A 15502-nucleotide genomic window follows, 5' to 3' on the forward strand; every position below is an offset into this window, starting at 1 on the left:
GTTAGTTATGAAAATTTTGAATTTCTGATTATATTAAGAAGTTACAGTTCAAATAAACCTAATTCCACTTACCTATATTTGCTTTTAATCATTTAACATTATTCTTTATGGTGGTGGGGTGCTCATATAACAATGTAGTACAAATATGGAGCCAATATTAGTTTTCTTTATATGGTACTATTATAAGAATATATAGTAAGAGAATGATTTGAACAGAATATTTTAGATCCTAAAAAAAATCTCGATCCTTAAAAAGAGATGGAGAAACATAGATAATACACTAATTTATCAAATAAGGCTAAGACATTATATAAAATAAAGGTAGTGGAAACAATAAGTACACATTAATAAAATGCTCAGACTTATAGACCTATGCAAATAAAATGGACACTTGTACATGCATCAAAGAGTAAAAGGATATACTAACTTTGCCACCGAGCGTCATGAAACCCAGCAAGTAATTTACAAGAGTAGTACTGTTGCAGCATTCCAGAAAGCTACCAAAAGTCAAAAATGGTACTAAGGATGGTGAGGTAGGACAGGAAATTAATCAAAAACTTAAAAAGACATAATCTTGCAGCATTCTTCAAGATAAATGACCTGATACAGGAGTTCTGAGCCCTTGAAAACAAGGTTCTTGAAATCCATCTTACTTCCATGCCCCTAATATCTTGCCTGATGGGAGCATGGGCCAAAAACACAGATTATATTCAAGAATCATTTAATCTAAGATTTTAAGTCTTTTAGGTGCTTTTTGAGGTATTTTTTTCTTCATCTATTTATGTTTTCATTTAACAAATACTTGTCAAATATCTGAATAGGCCCTGTGCTAGTTGCTACATAGGAAAGGATAAGATAATGACCAAGACACAGCGCCTGCCCTCAGCTACATTACAAATTAGGGGAGACACAAGACAATAAATATCCAATGGAAAAGAAAAAAAGAAAGTGGTAAGTGTAATAAAAGTGATTGGAAATAGAATGTTTTGCAAATTTGAGGGAGAAATCCAGTTCAATCTATGTTCATTGAAGACTTATTCTGTGTCAGACACAGTGCCAGTGGCTGTAGATGCAAAGATAAATAAAACATGATTCTTTTTTTATAGGAGTTCTTAGTTTCTCTGGATTACCTCCTGCTGGGGTGCAAGAAGTATCAAGGAAGGATTTATGGAAAAAGTGACATTTAGGTTGCCTCTTAAAATATAGGTAAAATTTTAACATATGGGGAAGAGAGAAAGAGCTTTCCAGGGAGAGGCGAAAGCATGAACACAACAGCATCTGTGATCCTCTTTTTGAACTTATTTTTATTCTTCTGAAGGCTTGGTATGAGTATGGCAGAAGGCATAAAAGATAAATGTTCTTAGAAAACTCTATTTTTTATTGTTTCAGCAACATTTTTTAGTTTTTTTTTATTAGTATCATTGAAATTATTGGCACTATTGATAGAGATGGTCTTATGCTGTTCCTGTATCTTGAACCCCCATCTCCCCAAAAGGATTTGAAACCTCTTGTATAAAGTAATGGAAATAAGTTACACCTCACTATGTTATGGTGTGCAAGTATTTTTGAAATAAATCCTTTCTTAAATATTAGTTGTTCATTGGTAGGGTCTATCCTAGATATTATATAGTTACTTTCATCTATTTTCACCCTTCATATTATCTACGTGGGTTGAACTGAGGAAAGAAAGAATCAGTTCATGAGTTACTCAGGTGGACTTGCTTTTATATGAGCAACATCAGAAGGAATGTTATTGAGTGGCTAATTAAGGGTCTGGTTTTCTCGAGCACTTTGTGGAAGTTGCTATTGAGTTGAGCAGGAAAACCAGTATAAACCGAGGGACTGAGAAAGCAACCCAAGAGAAAAGAGCAGAGAAATTCTACTCGCAAAAGTGGTCATTTCTCCCTGACTGCTATGTTCTGAATGTTTGTGTCCCCTCTGCAAATTCATATGTTGATATCCTAATGTTCAATGTGATGGAATTAGGAGGTGGGGCCTTTGGGAGATGAGGTCATGAAAGCGAAGACCCCATGAATGGGATTAGTTTCATTATTGAAAGAGATTCCACAGAGCTCCCCAGCCCCTACCACCAGGTGAGGACACAGCAAGAAGGCACCAGCCATGAACCAGAGGAGGGTCCTCCCTGAAACTTGCCCATGGGGGTGACTTGATCTCTTGGACTTCTCAGCTTCTAGAACAGGGAGCAATAAATTTCCATTGTTAATAAACTGCTCAGTCTGTGGTATTTTGTTATAGCAACCTGAAAGGACTAAGAAGACAACCCTCTGCTGTGATCATTTTTAGATTTATTAACTTGAGAAAATCTCTTTTTAAACTTTCTTTCTTTAATATTTTTAAATCTTAGAGAGAATTTAAACTACTTTATCATTGGTATGCTTTGCAAAGACAGAAGCCTGCACTTTGCATGCTGGTCAAAAGGGCAGTTTTGTCTGTTGGATAGATTCCTCGTTTAAGTATATCCATGCTCTCTGTGAGCCTCTCTTCATTATTAGTTTGAAAGCTCTTTTCTTGACATGGTTTCGCTCTGATATGAAGCCACTCTTGATGTCTTGTATTTTTTTCCTAGCAAACTTGTAAGAGGTGCCTTTTTGGATATAAATATGATGTAAATTTTTAAAGTGAAATGTTGAAATTGGAGCTCCGACCAAAATTATGGTTCTGAAAAGCCCTGCTGATAATTCTACGTGGTATTCACTTTTCTGAAAGCTGAGAGGAAGAAACAGTAAGGTAGAAGGAGTGTGAGAGGCCCTTGGATATTATTATGACCCCAAGAGACGGTACACAACTGATTTTAGATTTGGTTATAGATTGATTGATGTTAGTGGAATATTTGCACAAACCTTTATGGTTTAAAATAGATTTTCACGTATATTATATTAGTATCATCAATAACTTGATAAATTCTATTGCCTTCATGTCTATTCTATGGTTATGAAAACTGATCATCAGAGAGGGTGAGTCTTAGCGAAAAGTTGCAGTTAGGACTTAAAACTAGTTCTTATGATTTCATGCCCACCTCTCCCTTTTACATGACCATTAGTTTGGAATACAGTTTTAAAAATTATAATCGAAAATTATCATGACAATGTTAGCTTCGTACAAAAAATCCTTCAAGGTTTTTAGGTGATAAGTGGCGTAGACTGAGTAGATGGATGACCAGTTTCAAGAGGATATTTTAGATTTAAACGTGGGCTCTAGGTAGTGAGTTTGAAGTAGCTTTGGATGTTCCCCGAATAGTTGATGCCGCTGCGAAATAATTTGTTCACATACATGCACATCTACACATCCACGGAAATGCGCAGATGATCCCGCAGACTCACTGTAACGTCACCTAACCTACAAGACGACTCTCTGGTTTGTATCTCCTTTCTTAACCTCACTATTGCCAATTAATTTTTTTTTAAGTAAAATGATAGCTAATTGATACTTCAGTAAATAAAATGCCAAGTCTTATCTTCTAAGCTGTAACTTTATCCAGTCTCATACCTTTTCCTTTATATATTTTCTAGTACAAAAATTGAGGTTTTTCTAATAACTGCCAGTTCAAAATCCTTATGGATGTTTCTGCTGGGGAACAGTCAGCAATGAATATGCAGGACGTCCCAAATACCTCCCACATCTCTTCAGTACACCAGAAATTCCTTTCACGAGGGAAGTAAGTTTTCACTTTACTTTTCACTAGAGAATTTTTCATTAAATAAAACTTACTCCTGAAGCAGGAAACATGTTGGCTTTCAAATCCTCTAGAATGATAAGCAGTCTTGTCAGGGGAGCAAAGTTTGATGAGTGAATGGCTAGAAGCCTGAACATATGGATCACAAATGTGGAGACAGGAGGGAAGGAGAAGGCAGTGCATGAAGAAGTAGAAAATTGCGGGCTCTGAATGTCAAACACAGAAGATGAAAACTTCATGATGTTACCTAGGCGCGCTGATCCCTGTCTCACAAAGTCTATGGTCTTCCAAGCTGTACCCTATGAAAGAATTTGCTAATTTTTAACGAATGATCAAATATTATTAAACGGAGTATCTTACTCCATTCATGCTGCTATAACAAAATACCCCAGACTGGGTGGTTTATAAACAGACGCTTGTTTTTCACAACTCTGGAGGCTGGAAGTTCAAGATCAGGGTGGCACCATGGTCATGTAAAGGCCCTTTTCCAAGTCACATGCTTCTCCTTGTCTCCTCATGTGGGGGAAAGAGTGAGCTTTCTCTCTGGGGCCTCTTATAATAGGGGCACTAATCCCATTCACGATGACCTAATCACCTGCCAAAAGCCCCATATCTTAATACCATCACGTTGAGCATTAGTTTTCCACATATGAATGGGAGGGTGCACAAATATGCAGACCATGCCACAGAGTCATTCTAGACTTTAACAAAGAAGTCTTAAGAACGTGTAAGCCCCTCATTTTACAAGTGAGGACACTGGGTCACAGCTTCCCCAAAATCATTCGTATATATATTTATTTATGTATAATCAGTGGCAGAGTAGGGATGAGAAATGAGGGACCCTGAATCCTACCCCTTGTTTCTCACTCTTGTGTTGCTGTCTCTTCCAAAAGAGCATTGATCAATTCTCACAATAGTCATGTTTTAAAGAGTATAGTTGCAAAATTACAGGGAATAAGAATCTTAAAAGAAAAATAAAGGAAAGCAGTACCATTTTAACCTTTTCAAGTTGCCAAGAAAAAGAGTGGGAAAGGATATTTACTTTCTCCAAGGTAAAAATTTAATTGGGTTAAGGAGGATGGGATAAAATGAGAGTAAGAAAGTCACTTGTTCTTTCAAAACATGGATGGGCTACATTGAACTTTTCACTTTTTATCGTATCAGGGTTTATTGGTGCATAATTACAGGTTCTCACCAAATGCCATCGATCCATATTTTCTCTTCTGATTTGAGTCGATCTTGTTGTATAGAGGATGTCTCTGGCACACAGGAGGTAGGTTTTTAAGGTGAATTTTAAAGCAAATTGATACTGATCTCAGTTTATTTCTCTTGTTGTTTTTGCTTTTTATCAATTTCATTTAAAGGTTGTGAAAACAATAACTTTAAATAGATTCATGTACAAATGCCACTTCTAGCCAATTTAGGTCTTTGATGATTTTCTTTAGCAATACCAAAACACAAAATCACTTTTGCATGGTATACTACATTATGAAGCATTTGCCAATATAATTGTCGAAATTCTCTTAGTTCCCATTATGTTTATATGGCTTTAAAGCAACTGTCTTGTTTAAGGCAAGAGTTCTAATTGGCTGAGTTGTTTGGACAGAAAGAACAGTTTGGTGTGGAAGATTATTGCTGAATCATTGTTACATTTGATGTCTGTAATGTGGGCAAGTACCGTGGTGGTATGTTCTTTAATATATTTCTAGGTCAGAAGATAGTGAATGTTTTCTCAATCTAAGCATGCTGGGGTGTTTTGCACGTATTTATCACATAAGTATGACTGCTTTAAGGTTCAGCAGTCACTGCAATGTGTGGCTATGCCCACGTCACCTCTTTTTAACTGTTCCCCAAGTGTCTGACTCCAGTGTATATGTTCTGTTTGAAACCTGCACAGCCACATTTATGTCCTCCTTTCTTCATAGCTCAGCATCGCAGAGCAGACAAATGGATGGTTCTGATTCGCAGGGATCACTGTTTTCTTATAACGTTCAAATAATGGTCTGCTAAAAATCTTGTGTAAGAAAAAGAGGTTCACTCTCGTACTATCAAGGTCGTTACGGAACTCAATGCTTTCAGTTTAAAGGCACAGAGATGCCATCTAGCAGCTGCCCTCAGGAATTTCCTACACCAGAAAATAATCCTTTCTCTAAAACTCAGCAATAGTAAGTTCCTAAAAGCTTTCAGTTTTTAAAAATTTACTTATTGAATGAATGATGAAACGGTATATTGCCTATAATTCAGACACTCCATTAAAAATGAAATTAATTAATATCTCTTAAAATAAGCAAAGTGATATACCCAGGAGTTTTTCTAAATGGAACTGGAAACTTGTTCATAAGATTTTAATTAAGAAAACATAATTCTAATAATTTTCCTGAGGGGAAAATTGATGATCTGTCTATATAAAAATGCAAATATTAATTAGCAGTAAATTTCTTCCCTTTGCCTAAAGAAAATACTAATCTTGCCAATTTTCTGATATATTAAATGACAGAAAAGAAAGTAAGCGGATGCTGAAAGGAAGTTCATCCTGTGAATATGGAAGTTTGGGCTTTTTTTTTTTAATTTGCAAATAAAATTGACTTTCAAGTAACTTATCTTACCATAAGATGGCGATACTTAAGCATTTTATAAAATGTCATATAAGATCTGTAAGTTTCAATCTCAGGAAAAATGATCATAAACATAAATATTATATAAGCTTCCATGAAGAACTGATACTGTTGTTAGAAAGCCTTTTTGTATTCAGATAAATTAATATACAGTATACGCTCTATAAGATTTAGATTTCCAATATTTGATATATGTGGCAATCCTATACTTGAAAAAACCTATTCAAATTTAGGAGCTCTCCTATTTTGTCAGTTTGTGTGTAACCTTGTGTGATTATACATATGTTTACTATAAACGTAAAGTGTAATAACCTGAAAGAATACTTAAATGAATTTGTTTAAAAATGTGACTATGAAATATATCAGTCTTACCATATTAGTATGTAAAAAAATTCCACTCTTTAGAATTTCTGTATATTTAAATTTCATTACTTATTATTTATTTGACCAAAAACTGTGGTCTTGTGTGGTACTATATTATTGAATTTTTAATTTCAATTTCACCAAACATAATTTGCTTTGTGAATGCTAATTTTATTATCTAAACCCTTAAGAAGTTAGTACAATAATAAACAAAATTAGAGAAAATTCCTAGTTCATAATCTAATTGACAATTATTTTGAGAATTTAATGGTAGCATTTGTGATTTTGGGGGGGTGCAGTATAGTTTGGTGATCAATAGTAGTTTGATAAAATATACAAATTAGCTTTTATTCACTTCTTTAAAGCGATATTTTGTCTTGCAGTCCAAAAAGTTTTTACGACATTAAAATCACTCACTATGAACATTTTAATATTCTCTATAATGTCATATATGGTGTAGAACAAAATACGATCTTCTGTTCTTTGCACACTGTATTGCTGTATCTAGAAGCTGAAAAGGACAGTTTGAAAAGTTCATGTATTCCTTTCCTTTCCTGGATTTGTCAGCTCAGTTGTACTAAAGAGCCACAGTCAAGTCTGAAGAAAAGTTTTATATTGTTGAATACACAGAAATAAACTTATCAATACTGGAAAAGATCAGTACTAGAAAATGGGTCATTTATATGGGGGATTTATCTCAATATGTGACAGAAGCCTTTCTTTGTTTATATATTTAATTTGGGAAAGAATGGGGTGCAAGAAGTGAAGATATTTATGGATTGAAAATATCAGATCAATCAAATCACACATCCAGTTGTTAGTAAAGCTCAACATTTCTGACTTTATTTTGAAGAATGACAAAACTCATTTTAAGTCAAGTGATCTTTTTTTCTACAGTAATTAGCTTTGCTTTTTAAAAATGTTTTACCAAGAATATTCCAAATGAGACATAGAATGGAATGTGTTCCAAAGTTGTAACCAACATAAGATAATGAGCATGGCAATGGAATGTGTCACTATAGATTCAGAGGCATAAAAGACTTAAAAAATATCAAAATAAAATCGTTACTTTTTACCTAGATGTAAAATGCTTTAAAACTACCCCTGAGTGTGTAAAATATTCCATTAAAATCATTAAGATGACATTCACACTCTGTGTGAAGATTTCACAATGACAATATCAGCACAACCATAGCTTTAAAATAAAATTATTTTATTCTCATCAGAATATGGAAAATGTGAAAAATACAAAGAAATAATTACAAGCATATATGACACGATTCTAAGTTTTCACCGTATACTGTATTAGGCCTAGAAATATTCAGTTAACCAAAGTGTTAGATTATGCTTGGTTACATCCTAGATCTATTCAACTGTGAAAACAAACTTAATTTCTCTATACTACACAGATGATACAAAGCTTTAAAAGAACTTTACAGTATTCCAAAATACAGCTGTAAATGTTTTTGTAACATGGCATCATTTTTCCTGTTGTGTCAAGTTGCACTTGACCAGTTAAACAAGTAAAATAATTTTAAAAATTTTATCTCTTACTCTTTTACCAGATGCCTTATGTCTTATTCCAGATAATTATTATTTTCTTAGAATGCTAAAGCTCTCAAATTCTCTCTCTTTATCATCAAGACTTCTCATACACTGCTGAAAATATTTCTCCATGTTTTTCTGACTTTTTATGAAAAAAAAAAAAAGCTTAGTGTTCACTTTAGTTGCCCATACCGGATAATTTTTAGAGTTCAACAGCTATGAGACAATTCATCCTTCCGACTGCCCTCCTTAGTTTGATAGGGTTCTCACTTCCTGTTTCTTAACACTAGTAATCAGAACTTCCTCAGTGCCCCCTAATTTCCTTAATGAAAGGAAAGAAACAAATAAACACAAGCCCTTTTCACTAACGCCTCTCAGCCACGGCAGGGAGCACAGCTCTGCTGCTCTGCCGTGTGTTACAGGCAGCATTTAAATGTTTTGGACACAAACCGCAGCACGTCTGCGATGGGAGTGTTATTGACCAGGATCAGCTGGAAAACGCGTCTCTGCTTTCAACAAAGAAACAGTTCACATCTCCTAATACATGTTTACAAATTGTGTTGTTTCAACTACTAACTCCTTTGCATTACCCGTCCGATTTCAGAAGAGAGCATTAAGCACTTGGTTACGGAATAAGCTAAATCCCCCGAGAGCCGCATTGCCCGCTGCCCATACACATTATATTCGCTCCTGGTCCCTCCCCACCTCTCACCAAGATTCTACCTTGAGGAGCTATTCCTCCGGTAGTTCACCTTGTTATCTTCCAAGCAGTGGGGATACGCCAGGTACCACAAAATAGCTAGAAGAGCTGTCTTTCGTGTCCCTTTTGCAGGCATATTTATTTGCATTTTTGGTCGATTTATTACATATTGCACATTTATTTCAAAGAAGATTCAAAATATTGTCCATACCTTGGAAGGATCTAATCCAGCAAGCAAAGAGAGCAGCAGGAGATTGAGTAGATTGGACGTCGCCTGCATCCTGATCTGGGTTTTTGCCCCCTCTTTACTCTCTTGTTATGTAGCCACTCCACTCTCACTGCAGAGACCTTTCCCTCGTCAGTTGCACTTTCTGCCTGCCAGTCAGAGCTGAGTGGAGACAGAGGCGGTGGCAGGAGCAGGAGCAGTAGCAGCAGCAGCGGTAGCAGTAGCGGCAGCAGCGGCAGCCGCCCTGGGGGGCGATCATTCCGCAGGCATTCTCAGAACTGGGAGTCCGCGAGCTCAGGAGGGTGGGTTGAGCTGCAGTGGGCGCTGACCGAGGTGCTGAAGTGCCTCCAACCCGCGGGCCCCAATTTACCCCTTCTCCTGCTGCTATCTAGACAGCCCACCTCAAAAGTTTTGACCCAAGAAAAAGATAAAGGGAGTAACTGCTCAGAGAGATGTGGAGACCTGAAGAACGGATATGACATCACTACAGCTCTTGGGGGCTTGGGGGGATATTTTGCGGGGAATTTGTTAACCAAACAAGGATTGACGCTCATGCTCCAGTTCAGCATTTGCTGGCAACTTGAGCCGCAGAGAAGTAAAGAGTCAGCTAGATACAGGATTATGAAACAAATAGTGCCTGGAACCTTCTGCTGTCATTGACAGAGGACTTGATATCCTATTTAGTGCTTTAAACAAAGTTTGCAGTGCAGACTTTCAATGTTTATTTTCTGTTCAAGGCATACAGTCTGTAGCCATTATATATGCGTATGTGCAATGTCATTGAAATAATCTATTAGGCTAGGTGTTAACGTATATTTGTCTCTCTAAGGCTTTTGGTCATCTGAAAATACTATGCATAAATAAATGAAAGGGCTTTCTTTTCTTCTTATAAGTGGAATATTCCATTAGTGACCCCCACAGCTGAAATCTCTCCCCTTCACACAAAGTCATACTCAGAAATGTAATTTCCCTGTCAGTCTTACTTGTGTTTATGCCTGAGGAAGAATTCTGTGATGGTTGGACAGTGGGATGGGGATGATTATTTCTAAGCTTCCAAATACTTCTGTTTTCTAGAATTCAAGAAGAGGAGGCAGAATAGCTGTTTCACAAGAGCAAAGAAAGGGTAAATGACAAACTAACTCTCTCATGCTCTTTGCATCATTTAACTATACACAAGCAACTTTGTTTCTTTGAAGCTGGAAAGAGTAAGTGTTCTCCATAAGATAAGATGAGGAAGAGTTGGCAGCTACTCTGAAACCTACCTCTCATAAAATTATGCCTTTGGTATTCCTTGAGTTATGTCTTCTGTTTGTTTTTCTAGAAATGATATTTCCTAAGAATTAAAATAAGTGAACTGCAGATATGGACATTGCTTCCACATTAAAAAGAGGATAAATTGTTTGAGACATCAGACACACTGTGTACAAAATACCTGTCATACTTTTACTGAAAACTCTATATTTTTTATACAAGAAATCACCCCAAATTAGGATTCAAATATTTTTGAAAGTTATAATACCAAGGATTTGCATCGTATTGCGTCTATTTTTTTCCTGATATTGTGAATATGTGTACATGTGTTCGTGATTATCTGAGGTCTTTCTTCTGTGAAACATAAATAGTAAGAAGAAAAATAAATTTGAAAATTCCTTTTGAAGAGATGGATCTTGCATAGAAAAGAGATTGCAGATAACAGAAAGAAGGTGGAATTATTTGTGAGTTATTAGCTTAATGATAACCCTAGTCATCATAACCACTCTCGGAAATTCCCATAATTCCCTAGCAGAAACGGAAATTTTCTTTTGAAGTAATAAATAAAATTGCAGAGTTATGTCTGACACCCTTTGGGATAACTTTCTAGAGCATATTTGAGACTAACACTTTTTACATTTGTTTATTAACCTTGTATCTATCTTTTTTTCCTATCTATCTATTTGGGATTAATCAGCATAGAATATGTTTTTCAATGATTCATATCTGAAAATTGTTGGAAATTTTATTCTGTACCCATTTTCAAACCTTTCAAATCATTGCACAACTTGAAAATGAATTTGCACAGGTGCAGTAGCTGAGTGGTTATAATAATGCCTTTTTTATTACCTATACAAAATACAGCATAATTGTTTGATTATTTGCTTTTACACATGCTTTTCTCTCTTCTCAGAATGTCTTCTACCATCTTTTCCCAACTCCACCTCTCAGCAGGCAGTGCAGCATGCTTATTTGAGTAGGAGAAGCTGTGCTTAACAGACACAAAAAAAAGTAATATGAAAACATTACCATATCAATTTTATATCCTCAAGATCAATAGCTGTTATTTTAATCACAATATTTTTTTATTCTCAGTATAAAAATTATTCTGATCTCATACATGATTCACAGTATTAATGATTGGACCAAATCTCCTATATGGGCACTTTTTTTTTCCCTTTAACTCTCAATTTCCCTGTATTTCATGGCACTAGAAGATCATTTGTAATAAGAAGTTAATAAGAAGATAAATTCTATGAAACATTGCCAGAAAAATGCAGTAGAAGATTAATACTTAAACATCCAAAGTAAGCAGTGTATGGTAATTTTGTTACAAATGAAAATAGATGATCTTAGCATACCTACAACATACTTGCCATAAGAAACTTTGTCATTTGTAGAGAACAATCAAGTTTAGTAATAAACCAAAAACTCTATTGAACATGCCACTGAAAAGCAAAGGCTGTTACTAAATGGCACAAATTCACCAATACCTTATTCTTCTATTTCTCTTGAAAAAAAATAAATAAAATTGCATAGTTTTTCTTACACATAGTTCTGACTGTTACTATGTTTGTTTTTAGTCACCTGTTTATAGTAAAGCTCACTTATAGTACATTTCCATACAACCAACTTCGTGACATTGTGGGCCACATCATATCTGTACGTCACAATTCATGCAGCATTTCTCCTCGTAAGAAAGAAGTCTATGAAACTCCATCTTGTGTCCTACATGAACTATTCAAAAGAGTTCCACTATAGAAAGAAAATAGTGTAGCTACTTTTGTTTTCCATCGTTTCAGATATTTACCAAAACTTAAATTGGTAATGGGAACTTATAACAAAAAGATAAAATGTGATGCATAGCACAAATTTAGAAATATTGCATTTTTCAATACTTGCATGAGAAAATATTTGATATTTATCTATCTAATTAAAGGTAGTCTTCTATGCCTACAATGGATACAAGATTGCTTTGAAATTTATAAAGCACTACACAAATCTTATCCAGTAGTATCTACAGAGGCCTGCATAAAAATAAGCTTATATGAAATTGTGTACATATACAGCACCTAGAAAAAGGAATATAACTTTGTAAACATTTATTCCCAGTAATAAAATAGTAAGTTTTTGTTTTTCTGTGGGGTTTTTTTGTGAGGAAGATTGGCCCTGAGCTAATATCTGTTGCCAATCTTCCTCTTTTTGCTTGAGGAAGACAGTCTCTGAGCTAACTTCCATGCCAATCTTCCTCTACTTTGTATATGGGACACTACCAAAGCATGGCTTGATGAGCAGTGTGTAGGTCCATGCCCAGGATGCGGACCTGTGAACCCCAGGACTGCCAAAGCAGAGCATGTGAACTTAACCGCTACACCACTGGGCCAGCCCCTACAATGGTACGTTTTCAATTATATAAAGGATTATATTGTTAGCCGACTGTTATACGTGTGTTAGTCTTCTTTTGATAAGAGATTATATGAGATAATTCTTTTGTGTTATACTGCTTCAGCATTCCAGAGATGTTCCATTATGTTAAAAAGTGCTGCTACCTATTTTGATTTTCACCTATCACTTAACATTGATGGACTTAGTTATTTTAGAAAAATTAGAAGAGGATTATCAGCAGGTTATATAAACCCTTGAGACATTTTCACCTTTTTTTATACAAATGAGGATAGTCTGTGATTCGTTTTCTAATGTCCTTGACCTATCAGAGTACTGCTACACTTACTTTTGTGTTCTTTTTCTCTTGAGATGACTTCTTCCCTCACTTACTTTTAAGTCATTTCCATCTGGATCCCCTACCTCTCCTAATTACCCTATCTAAAATAACACCCAGAATCATCCTCTATTTGTTTATCATTTTTGTTAGGTTGACCCCTTACTATCTGTATCCTTTATTAGTATATATTCTCCACGAGGAAAGGTCCTTGTCTGTTTGGTGTTCTGCTCTAATCCAATCACCTAGAGTAGTGCGTGGCACTCCATAGTCACTTAATCAATAATTATTTAATGAATGAGTGAATTTTCAACCCTAATTCCTTCATGCATAATATTTATAGACCCAAGATTTGCCAGATGAGATTAACTTAATTTCTTACAGGCGAGTCAAACTCAATATTTCAAATCAATATTTTTCCTCAATCATATTAGTGTGTAGCACAGTTTTCTCTCTATTGCAAAGCAAGAACCATGGAAGTCACACTGGATTTCTCCCTCATCTTTATCCCTGTATTCAATCCACTGAAAATTCTGTTAATTTTTTCTTCATAACATCTCTAAATCCATCTCACTTCTCCGTGTATACCTAGGTAAGCACCTCATTTTATGTTATCTGAATTATTATAAGAGTTTCTTTCTCTTGCCTTACCACCAGTTTTTCTTTTACTTCTACTTTCAACCTGCAGTTTTTCATCCACACAGGACCTGATATAGTTGATTTAAAGACTAATTTGGCCATGTTACTTCTCAGATTAAAGGCCTTCAATGTCTCCTGATCTTCTACATGATCGAGTGTGGACCCCTTAAAATGGCTTATCCAGAGGCTTGCCTTCCTCTCCAGTCTCATTTCTAACCATTGTCTCCCAATAATTGGAATCCAGTAAAATTTAAATACTTGTAGTTCCATTAACACCATTCTCCTCTGTCCTTAATAGCTTTTCTTTTGCCAGAACAATTCTTATTCTGTCTTTAAGTTTCATTTAAATGTCATCTTGTCTAGAAATCCTTTCCTGGGTCCCCAGTATCCCCTCTCAAGGCTTCTCTTCTCAGTTTTTTTCATAATATCTTGTGCACACTTTCATCATTGTGTTTACTATACTTGATTATTAGAATCTACTTTTGTGTGTTTCTTCTTCACATGATTGCAATGTTCTTGAGGATGTTTAGGTTATCAATTGCTGCATAAGTAACTTTTCCAAAATTTAGTAATTTAGAAAAAAAATATATCATTACCTCTCATTGTTCTGTGATAATTCTTACTTGATTTCTTATGCAGTCTCAGTCAGATGTAAGCTAGATTCATCTCATAGCTAGACTTGGCTAGATACCCAAAATGGCTCACTCACATGGCTGCAGTTGATGCTGGCTGTCAGGTATTTGCTCAGGTGGAGCTGTTGACCAGTTCACCTTCATTTCATCACTCTGTGTGGCTTGTGTTTCTTACAGCATGACACTTGAGTTCTGAGGGAGCATCCCAAGAGCTAGTATTCTAAAATACCTAGGCAGAAACTGCAAAGATTATGATGACCTAGACTTGGAAGTCTCAAGAGTCACATTAGCTGCATTGTTGGTTTGAGTAAGTAACTAAAATCAGCTCAGAATTAAAGGGAAAATAATTAGCCTCCATCTCTCAGTGTAAGGAACAGTGTGTGCATAGAGGGAGGGAAGAAATTGCTGGCAGCCCTATTTGAAAATATATAAGAAAAGGGATTATTTTGCACACTCACTTAAAATCACTATGGGTACTCTTACCAATCACTAATATATCTGAGCTGGATTTCGAAGATGGATTTTGATTTGGATATAACTTAGCAAGGGTAAAGAATATTTTCTTTTTTGTCTTTAATTTAGCAGGGGTAAAGAAGAATTGCATATTTACAAATAAACACCAATGTTAGAAAGGACTTCCGTTTCTAGTAATACAAGAGTGGGTAATTTGGATGAGCTCTCTCACTGAGAATGACTGGAAGAGCAAGGGAAATATAAATACAACTATATGAAGGCATTGGAGTTTTACAATGGCAATGACAAAGTATGGGACCAAGATCTGGGAGAGAAAAGAAATGGAGAGAAGAAAGCCTGGCATTTACGGCCCCTTTTCTATTAAGAGCATCTGCCACTTTCAGAAGAGGCTACCTGGAGACTGAGAAATGCAGCAGAGCTTCTGGCAGCCTCACAGGGCTAGGGGAACACAAATGGGAATTCCAGGTTCTACGACCAAGGTGCCACCCTGCAATCCCTTCCTCTGCACCACCCCTACCCCCAGCCCCTGTCCTTACTTTGGGTTGAAACAGTGAAGTACTAAAACCCCTTCAAGTAAGGATGAACCCAAAATTGAACAGTCTTCATGTGGCTCCTTTGCCTGGGACCAATGACTCCTTCAGGCA

The 15502-nt window shown here is 35.8% G+C and overlaps 1 protein-coding gene across 1 annotated transcript in view; it reads right to left on the minus strand.

The window, feature by feature from the left end:
• The window catches only part of OLFM3 (olfactomedin 3), a 182203-nt gene extending 172589 nt beyond the window's left edge, over nucleotides 1-9614 (minus strand). The window contains exon 1 of the mRNA XM_014865266.3: nucleotides 9129-9614. Coding sequence (XP_014720752.1) covers nucleotides 9129-9197 — 69 coding nt within the window. The 5' untranslated portion in view covers nucleotides 9198-9614. The remainder of the gene's footprint in view (nucleotides 1-9128) is intronic.
• Nucleotides 9615-15502: the final 5888 nt, after the last annotated feature.

The sequence above is a fragment of the Equus asinus genome, chromosome 16 (assembly GCF_041296235.1).
Source record: "Equus asinus isolate D_3611 breed Donkey chromosome 16, EquAss-T2T_v2, whole genome shotgun sequence".
NCBI lineage: Eukaryota > Metazoa > Chordata > Mammalia > Perissodactyla > Equidae > Equus > Equus asinus.